We start from the raw sequence: 10207 nt of genomic DNA on the forward strand, positions 1-10207 counted from the left end.
CCAGTTTGGTTGAAGCGTCGCTTGAAAGTGTCAAGGTCGACTTTGAAGAGCTGCTGGTAATACACAGCTCTCTCAGTCTGCCACTCCCAGAAGTCAGCTTTGTCTTCTGTGACTTTGTTCATCCAGTCCTGTTTGGGTTCTACTCTCTTGGTGTTACTGTCGTAGTATCCTATCTGAATATCATCAACCATCCCAACAGCCACAAACTCTGGGAAGTTTGGGACTTCAGAAGACGCCGTGAGGAAATACTTCAGAGAGTGCATCTCTGTAAGGACAAAATGTTTTCATCAGTTTAATCTGAAACTTTTTACATCATTGAACAAAAGTTATTATCCAGCACACAGAATCAAAAAACACTTCCAGTACATTCAACCAAACCTGATCATCTCTCTGCAGTCATTAAATACTCAAATTAATTTAGAGATGAAAAGAAAAAGTTCTCCTGGAACTCTTATTCTGATATTTCTGATTCAAGTGTTAGAAAATGTTTTTATACTGAAATTATTTATTCAACAAGTCAAATATTCAAGTGATGCAGTCATGCCCCTGACTTTCACTGACAGATATGTTTCATTAAGTGGATTTTTTATTGACTTCTTGACATCTCATGACTAGTCCTCACGTAGGCGGGTTTTATTATTTGAGTATTGAAAGGACAGTGTCGGAGGACAGCAACAAAGAAAAACTATTGACACAAATGGACCCTTATGTTCAGAGGGTTTCCCGGGGACATCTAGACAGGAGATTGTACCTGTGACCTGTGTTGGCCTTTAAGTTTATGACATACATATAATTGCAGAGACCCCTGCTGCTGTTGTTGAAGTAAGAGGGGTTGTCCTAAAAAACAAACAGATGTCCTCATGTGTCTGTGTCATTGTGTATAAATAGCATTCTCAGTGTATGTTCGGGAGAGATCATTATTGGCTTCTTGTCTCTCCTGAGCAGACGTGTTCAGTGATTCTGTATCTTGTTAATAAACAATTTTGTTTGAAAGCAAGTTCTGTTCTGAAATTTGGCTCCACTGTCAAAGAACTGAAGTGCAATGATGTGTTGATGTTGGAGTAATTCTCCGTCTAAATTGGGGTTTATTGAGTTAAAAAATATATAAATAAAGGGGAATAAAATAAAAGAGAATAAGAGATAAAGAAAATAAAAGAGAATAAGAGATAAAGAAAATAAAAGAGAATAAGAGATAAAGAAAATAAAAGAGAATAAAATGGAAAGGTAGAGTTAGTATAAGCGCAACAAGTAACTAGAGAACAGTTAGCTAAAAAACTATGCAAGTTTAATAAGGACAGGGCCCGTATCCTTTTAACGGTAAGACATGTGTAAATTAGACACTGGATGTGAAAGTTGGCTTTAAGAAATAGTCAAATTGAGTAAAAATAAAACAAAGGGGATCCCTGGCCAGGGAAATGGGAAATTTGAGAAATTAAACGTATAATGTAGGAAATACAGAGATTAAATAGATGAGAAATAAAGAAGAGAAGTAAAAAGATGAAAAGAGAGATAAAAGAGTTTTGAGAAAAGTGGAAAAATGAAAGCGCTGAACAAAGGAAAATGTGTGCATTGAAGCATGCAGTGTGAAGTAATTTGTTAAAAGACAATTTGTTAAAAGTTTGGCCAAAGTAAAACATTTTTGATAGAGGGAAAATTATAAATAAGTCGACTTTAAAATTTGAACTAAGGTGTGGTGGTTTTTTGAGGTGTGTGTGTGTGTGTGTGTGTGTCTAAAGGCTGCTGGACAGTCTTGGTGCGCTGGAATGTGTTTGTGTCTAAAAGGCTGAAGTGATGTTTTTGTTGCTGTATAAATGATCCGGAAATGTTCTTGTTTGTGTGTGATTGATAAATAGAATAGATGTATTATTAAATAGGCATATATAGCAGGAGATTGGTTAAAGGTGATTTAGTAACTGATAAGGGGAATTTTTTTGTTTCATAAGTGTTAAAATACCTATGAGCCTTTGTTTCAGGGGACATTTATTTAATCTGATCTTCATCAGTGTTAAAATACCTATGAGCCCTTTGTTTCAGGGGACGTTTATATATACGACTTGATAAAATATGAGCCCCTCAGAGGACGTTTATATAATCTGATAAAAACTAATGAGCCTAATAAAGGACGTTTATAGATAAATATATATAGTATCTGTTTTTTAACAGAAGTACAGAGTGCAGTGAGGATAGTCTGCACATATTCAGGGAATAGAGAAAAGAAAATTGTCTGAGAAAGTTAAATCTGCCGGCTGATTGGAGTGTGAATTTTTCTCCTCTTTCTTTCTGTTTGTGTGTATGTGTGTGACCACATTATGCTGCGAATTTTGTCTGTTCAAAAGAATGAATAGTCTTCTTTAAAATAGGTGGAGAAGTTAGTTTTTCAGAGGATACATTTTGTATTTGGCTGTTGATTGGGAAAATATTGTGCTGACTTTTGTGTGTCTGTAAACTCTGTGCATTAACTGCACTGGGTTTGGAGATGATGTTAACTCTTTGACAGTCAGTTCATACTGGAAGCTCTTGCTAAATTTAGAAGGAGGGTCCAAGAGGCGTTGCCTCACATAGAGAGCCAATTAGATTACTCCTCCTGTTAAGGGGAGTGGAGAGGGAGCCCTCCCCCTCCTTCTTCTCTCTGTGGGACACAGGGAGACAGCTTTTGAAACAGATAAAAATAACAGTTATATGTGCATATTTTACTGAATTGATATTGCATTGTGTATATGAATTCAGAGTGATTAAACTTTTTGTTTTGTTTTCTTTCTGATTTCTCTATCTCTCTTTACTATGTTATATGAGAGCTAAAGGGAAGACAGACAGATGGATGGTGTCTGAATTGGATCAGTCCAAAGGACAGATGAGGAGAGATCTGGAGGGTACTTCACAAACACTGAAGCGAGCGGATGACAGCGAGTAGGGATCCTGAATCCAGCTTGATCAAGGCCAGTGCGGTTTTATCCACAAACTCTTTCAACAAACACCTGCATTTCTCTATGTGTGTATACATTTCTATATAGTCAACATTTTTGACACATGCTTAGTTTGTTTTCACACATGGGCTTATAGTATTTCTTCTGATACATCACATTGCAATTGTTTTTGGAGGAAATCTTGGCAACAGACTGACTAATTGAAGCATTTGGTTATTAATGGAGTATTGATGAGTTGATTGATCATTTGTGGAGAAGTTGATTTGATTCAAATGCTGTGAATGCTGGTTTCATTATCTGAGTATGATTTATCTTGATTTGGGGCTATTTTGAGATGGAACATTGACATTATTGCCATCATTTAAGATAAATAGGTGTGATTAGATGTATTAGGTGATAAACAAGTGCTTTTGCTTTCATAGTAAGAAGCCTTTGGTCTCCTTTGGGGTTGGCAAATTTATTCACTTTCAAGTGTGGTAACACGGTACTTTCTAAAATAGTTTTTAACTAGTTCAGTTCGATTTACAATACAAGGAAATTTAGGAAGAGGTAGAGGAGGACATTTTCAACAGTCTTTGGGAGCATGTCATAATTGTGGTCAAATAGGCCATTTTGCTCGTAACTGTTATAGTAAAGGAGGAGGCTTCAGAGGAGGCTTCAGAGGAGGTTTCAGAGGAAGTCTCAGAGAACAACCAAGGGAACTCATGGGACCGGTGAACCCTTATAGGGGCCCGGAGCCAGGGTTCTAGGGATGCCCAGAAGACTCGAAAGGGGGGTGTCAGCTGGTAGTATCAGGGCCGGAGCAAGATCCAAAAATAGTGGTGAAAATCAATGATCGACCATTAGAAGTAATGGCGGATTGCGGAGCGGCTTTCACCTGTGTTCGGCCTGAAGATGCTATACATCTCCCCATGTCTGACCAATTGGTAAGGACAATCGGGTTTGAGGGTGTGAAACAGCTGATTCCTCTCACAAAACCAATTGAGCTCTGTTATAAACATCGGAAAATCACAATACCTATATTAGTGTCAGAACATACGCCCATTGCACTCTTGGGAAGAGATGCTTTATGCAAACTGAATTGTACAATACGGTGTACACCGGACGGCTGTCTGGTGGATGTGCCGAGTGATGTTTATCAACAACTATTTATGACACCAGAAACTGACACTTCTTCAGTGTACTGGATTGGAAAACTTAGTACAGCGCTATTAGAACCGGCCAAGCTGTGGGAAAAGTTCATTGTGGCAAATATACCTAATGCTAAGTTCCCTGAGTATCCACACCACTGCACGCTTAAATATTTTAAGAAAGCTGGTCAAATAAATCCGGAGGAGTGGTTGAGTAGTCAACCTAAACAGGTTCAGCTTAACTCATGTTGTATGATTTTGGGGCCACAAGGAGCGGCAATGAAGATAGATAGTGATGGTTATCTTAATAAGGAGCATGACATCAAGGAAAGTGTTCCACATGTGACTTTGCTGGTTGCTGAAGGATTTGAACAGAAGCATATAGGGGCAATGATGGCAGAAGCTGAGAAGATACATTTTGCACCAATAAAGGAGAATCTGGCTATCTGGATGAGTGAAGATCAGCAGTTCATGAAAATTATGATTTCAGCTCAAGGACAGGGACAGCCACAAGTGGTGCTAATGACTCATGAGTCAATTTTCAGTGCTAAATTAGACTCAGATAGTATGACAGAGGAGATGTTGCAACAAGTTCCAGAATGTTTGTGGTCACGGCATAGTACTGATATTGGGCTTGTAAAGTCAGCCCAACCAATAAAAGTTGAACTTCGACCAGGAAGTAAACCTCCTTGGAAGAGCCAATACCCACTAAAAGAGGAGGCAGTCCAAGGGATTGAACCACAAATTGAAGGTCTGTTGCAAGCAGGTGTGTTGGAGAAATGTTTAGATCCACAGAGTAACACACCTATATTGCCTTTAAAGAAGCCAGATGAGTCATATCGCTTGGTACATGATTTAAGAGCAGTAAATGAAGTGGTAGCTGACTTTTCAGCTGATGTGCCTGATCCTCATACTATGTTGGCCCAAATTCCCCCAGATGCTACACATTTCACAGTGTTAGATTTGTGTGGAGCATTTTTTAGTGTTCCACTTAGTGAAGAAAGTCAAGGGTTATTTGGATTTACATATAAAGGACAGGCTTTCAAATACAAGAGACTCCCTCAAGGATTTAAACATAGCCCTCATATTTTCAATAAAGTGTTGAAAGATGATTTGGCAGGGTTAAATCAGATCTTGAAAAGTACTGTTATTCAGTATGTAGATGATATTGTTATCTGTTCACCAGATAAGGAAACGTGCCACAAGGATTCAATTAAATTGTTGCAGTTATTGGCAGAAAAAGGACACAAGGCTTCTCAGAAGAAGTTACAATACTGTCAGGAAAAGGTAGTGTATCTGGGTCAAACAATAACTCAGGGACATAGAGGCATCTCTGACAGCCATTTGGAAGCCATTCGAAAGGCACCGAAGCCTAGAACAGTCAGAGAGATGATGACATTTCTTGGTATTGCAGGATATTCTTCAGCATGGGTGGAGGACTATGCCACTCTAACAGGGCCTTTGAGGGCTATGATTAAAGAAACCGGGAATGCTCAACTCCATTGCAATCTCACTTGGACGCAGGAAAGTCTTGTGGCATTTGAGACGATTAAACAGAGGTTACAGGAAGCTCCAGCGTTAGCGCTGCCAGATTATTCTAAGAACTTTTTGCTGTATGTGTCTACGTCCACTGGGGGTAAATATGCATGTGCAGTTCTTTGTCAGCCCACAGGTACGGGGACAAGTCCTCAACCTGTTTCTTATTATTCTACTGGCTATTCTGAAGTAGAGTTGGGGTTACCACTGTGTTACAGAGCAATGGCGGGAGTTTATCTAATGTATGATAAAGCATCATCAGTAACTATGGGTTACCCTATGACAATTCTTACCCACCATAGTCTCAGAAATCTTCTGAATTTTGGTAAATATACATTGACTATGCCTAGGTTTAGAGATTATCATAGGCTCTTAGAACAGGAAGATGTCACCTTGGTAAGGTGTGTCACAGTAAATCCAGCTGAGTATTTGCCGATTCCAGAGGATGGGGAGCCACATGATTGTGTTCAGGAAGTGGAGAGATATTCGAAGCTTAGATCGGATTTGCAAGCTCTTCCACTGCATGAGTCAGATGTGGAGTATTGGACTGATGGGTCCTGCTATCGCGTAGGTGATGCATTATGTGCTGGTTATGCGGTAGTCAAAGCCCAGGGGACTGAGTTTGTTGTTGAAAAAGCAGAAGAAATACCACAACCGGCATCTGCACAGCTTGCTGAGTTTGTGGGGCTGACTGAAGCATGTCTGTTGGCCGAAGACAAGCGGGTGACAATATATACAGATTCTGCATATGCACATAATGTGTGTCACTTATTTGGATCAGTGTGGAAGAATCGGGGGTTTAAGAAAACAGATGGTTCTCCGATACAGCATCATGCCCAGATAATGAAATTGTTGCATGCGATGATGAAGCCAAAAGAAATCTCGGTGGCTAAGTGTGCGGCACACAAAAAGGACATGTCAAGGGTCACACAAGATAACAAAGCAGCTGATGAGGCTGCAAAGGCGGTTACAGGAGCAAACAAATTGGGCAAGATTCTTCTGGTCACCCATGAGGTGGACTTAGAGGATAAAATTACGCTTAGAGATGTGATTTCAATGCAAGAAGCTGCTTCTCTGATGGATAAACAATTATGGAAAGACAGAGGAGCCACTCAAGATTCCACTGGCCTGTGAAGAAATCATGAAGGACTACTGGTAGCTCCCCCAGACCTGTTAGGTCTGATGATTCAGGAAGCACATGGTTTAGCCCATGTTGCAAGGGGGGAGGTTAGGAGAAAGATCACGAAAGAGTATGGTTTTTGGGCACCGTATTTGTTTGAGCAGATTGATTATGTCGTAGGCAGGTGTACGATCTGTCTAAAAAACAACGTTCGTAGGGGTGTGATGGTTCCTCCCGGTTACATTCCAACGCCAACAGGTCCTATGCGTGAGTTAGTTGTGGATTATGTTGATATGATAAGACCAGTAGGAGGTAAAAGATATATGCTAGTTGTTGTGGACAGATTTTCAAGGTGGCCTGAGGCCTGTCCAACCAAGCGAAAAGATGCTCAGTCTGTTGCCAAGTTTTTGTGTCGTGAGGTTATAAGCAGGTGGGGTCTCCCAGACCGCATATCCTCGGATAATGGGAAAGAGTTTGTGGATAAAACAGTAAGACTAATTCTGCAAAAATTGGGAATTAAACAACGTCTAGGAGCTGTTTATCATCCGCAAAGCCAAGGTGTATGTGAAAAAATGAATGGTGTGTTAAGAAATCGCATTGTTAAAATCTGCCAACATACAGGTCTGAATTGGGTAGAGGCACTTCCACTAGCGTTAATGGTGTGTCGTTCAAGTGGGCTCCGTGATTTACGCATGACACCCCATGAGTTGGCAATGGGTAGACGGATACCAACACCTTGTTTGCGCACAAGTGGAAAGGGTCCAAGCTTAGCTCTGTTAGAAGATGAAATGCGAGTGTATGTTAATTACATGGCTCTTGATTATATTTTGGCCAAACAAGGTGGCCTCTGTGTAGCTCTAAATTTAACTGGAGGTGACTGTTATACGTTGATACCTGATGCTACTGACAATATGACTAGTGTCATAGATGCGTTGAAACTTATAAGGAATTCATTTGGTCCATCAGAAGGAGCAGGATGGTCTGTGAATGCTTGGATGCAATAACAATTAGGACCAGTAGGAGCTATAGTGGTTCAGAGTCTGATACTACTGAGTGGTAATGATCTAAGCGAAGATGAGGAGGTCATAGAGATTGGACAAGACCTGGTAGAGAAATATCCATTTTGAATATCTGATTTCATCATTGACTCCCTATTATTTTGAACAAAGAAGAGAATGGATAAAAAGGGGGAAATTGAATAGGTTAATCATGTAGTGGAATAATGTGAAAGTATGATACAAAAATGAATATGTTTTTGATGTTTTGTATGTGCAAAGATACTGGTTGTTGATTTTTCTTCCTAGGACAATATTTGGGAGACTAAAGTGAGGGTGGCTAATTGTCCAGAGATCCTTCCAGCCTAATGGACTTGAACAACCAAACTTAGGACACTGGAGGATGGACATGGACAGTGGAAACCTAAATGAGGACATCATGATGAGGGGTTTCGATTGAAAAATCATTGAGGGGTTATTATAGTAGAAGCTGATGCTGCTAAAAAGCAACAGTTTGATATATATGTATGTTTTATGTATGTTTTATGTATGTTTTTATAATATTGGATTTTCTTCATTACAATGTAATTTGTATTATTGGTTATTATAATGTACTTTTTACTCTATAGTAGATATTTTTAGTTAAACATATTATTTGGATTAGTATTGGAGTTTTCAGGAACTGTATGAGATGCATATATTGGGACCTCAGGTGTTTTATTTCTTTATCGATCCTTAGGGAAAGTGGTGTTAGGTAGGGAAAGGTCCATTGGAAGGTGCGATGGGTCGACCAGCCTGACTTTGGACAACTTTTTTGATTTTATTTCTGAGGGTTTGAATGTGTGCATTTCTATATCGTCCTATAAAGTTTTTATAACCTTTTTCTTTTTTGATTTGATTGGTTTGGAGTACTGTATGTGGTTGCCTGGGGCAGAGGGACCGTGAGAGAGTTTTCCTGTCTAGATTGTTTGATGGATAAAAAAGAAAGATAGCTGCCAGATGGGTTTTTCGCTCTCACACTCCAGAACAAACAAATATTTTATTATGTTGCTAAGGTTAAGCATGGATAGAAGTGATTCTTATGAGGCCAATTACCATCATGATTGTATGTTTTTTTGGTTTGCGAGACTGTCGTCTCGAAGGGGGGAATGAAGTGTATTAAATATCTAGGACAGAGATATTATAGTGATCTTGAAGTGTATACTGCACACATCTGTTAAAGGGGTTTCCTTCAGTGGAAAGTTTGTTTAGAGGTGTGGTTCGCAGGATGAGTTATGAGTGTCAGGAAATGCCTAGATCTAAGCTAGGATCCCCCGCAGTGGAATGTGAACAAATGGACCCTTATGTTCAGAGGGTTTCCCGGGGACATCTAGACAGGAGATTGTACCTGTGACCTGTGTTGGCCTTTAAGTTTATGACATACATATAATTGCAGAGGCCCCTGCTGCTGTTGTTGAAGTAAGAGGGGTTGTCCTAAAAAACAAACAGATGTCCTCATGTGTCCTGTAACATTGTGTATAAATAGCATTCTCAGTGTATGTTCGGGAGAGATCATTATTGGCTTCTTGTCTCTCCTGAGCAGACGTGTTCAGTGATTCTGTATCTTGTTAATAAACACCTTTGTTTGAAAGCAAGTCAGTCTCAACAGCGAATTTCTTCATCATCCAACATATCAACAACGGGAATCCACATCACCTTTCTCACAACAACACTTTTCTTGTAAGTATCAGGGTGTGAGGACGTGAACAAACAGGATTTACTAACGTCAAATTAAATGTTCACTTTTCACATTTCAACAAGCTGCTTCAGTCCTGAGAACAAACATCAAATGAAGCTTTCATTTCTACCAACAGTTTATAAAGACATGCGACATTTCCCTCTTTCCATTAAATCGTCTTCAATGAATCTGAACTCACCTGCCGTCGTGTCGTGGAGGAATAATCCCACGAGAGACACAAACACCAGAGTCTTCATTGTGACCTGTGAAGTCTTCAGCTTCGTCCAACTTCAAACATTTATGTTTTTTATCAACTTCTTGAGAATCTGCGTGTTTCGAGCTCTGAGGGTGAAACGAGGTGAGGAGAAAAAAGATCGCTGAATGCAACCTCTGTCTCAGCCAATAGGAATTCAGCCTGAGCATCGACGTCACTAGTAACCAGGTCAGATTGACTCAGACAGGTTGTGAATGAAAGTGAAAGTTAACTCCGCTTGTTTCAGCCCATGACAGAGCATTGGGAGACACGCAGGACTTTATTTATTTATCACAGTAGTGTTAAACCTTCAGATGATCAGATTATTTTTATATATTTTGTTGGTTAATGTGAAGTTTTAAGAACAAGTGTATACATTTGTGAGAGTTTAAAGGTCAGATACAGGGATAATCTGGAGTTTGTAGGGATGTAGTTGAGTCTTGTTGTGCTTTTGTTCTGTATGGCTGCTCTGGGATTTAATAAAAAGTCCTAATCCAGATATAAATATAGTTTAATATAAGTTATAGTGAGT

The 10207-nt window shown here is 39.6% G+C and overlaps 1 protein-coding gene across 1 annotated transcript in view; it reads right to left on the reverse strand.

The window, feature by feature from the left end:
- The window catches only part of LOC132991098 (major histocompatibility complex class I-related gene protein-like), a 16914-nt gene extending 7124 nt beyond the window's left edge, over positions 1 to 9790 (reverse strand). The window contains exons 1-2 of the mRNA XM_061059715.1: positions 9622 to 9790; positions 1 to 265 (exon numbers count right to left, since the gene is read on the reverse strand). The exon at positions 1 to 265 is cut by the window's left edge and continues 2 nt beyond it. Of these exons, the coding sequence (XP_060915698.1) occupies positions 1 to 265; positions 9622 to 9679 (323 nt within the window). The 5' untranslated portion in view covers positions 9680 to 9790. The remainder of the gene's footprint in view (positions 266 to 9621) is intronic.
- Positions 9791 to 10207: the final 417 nt, after the last annotated feature.

This window comes from Labrus mixtus, chromosome 16 (assembly GCF_963584025.1).
Source record: "Labrus mixtus chromosome 16, fLabMix1.1, whole genome shotgun sequence".
Taxonomy (NCBI): domain Eukaryota; kingdom Metazoa; phylum Chordata; class Actinopteri; order Labriformes; family Labridae; genus Labrus; species Labrus mixtus.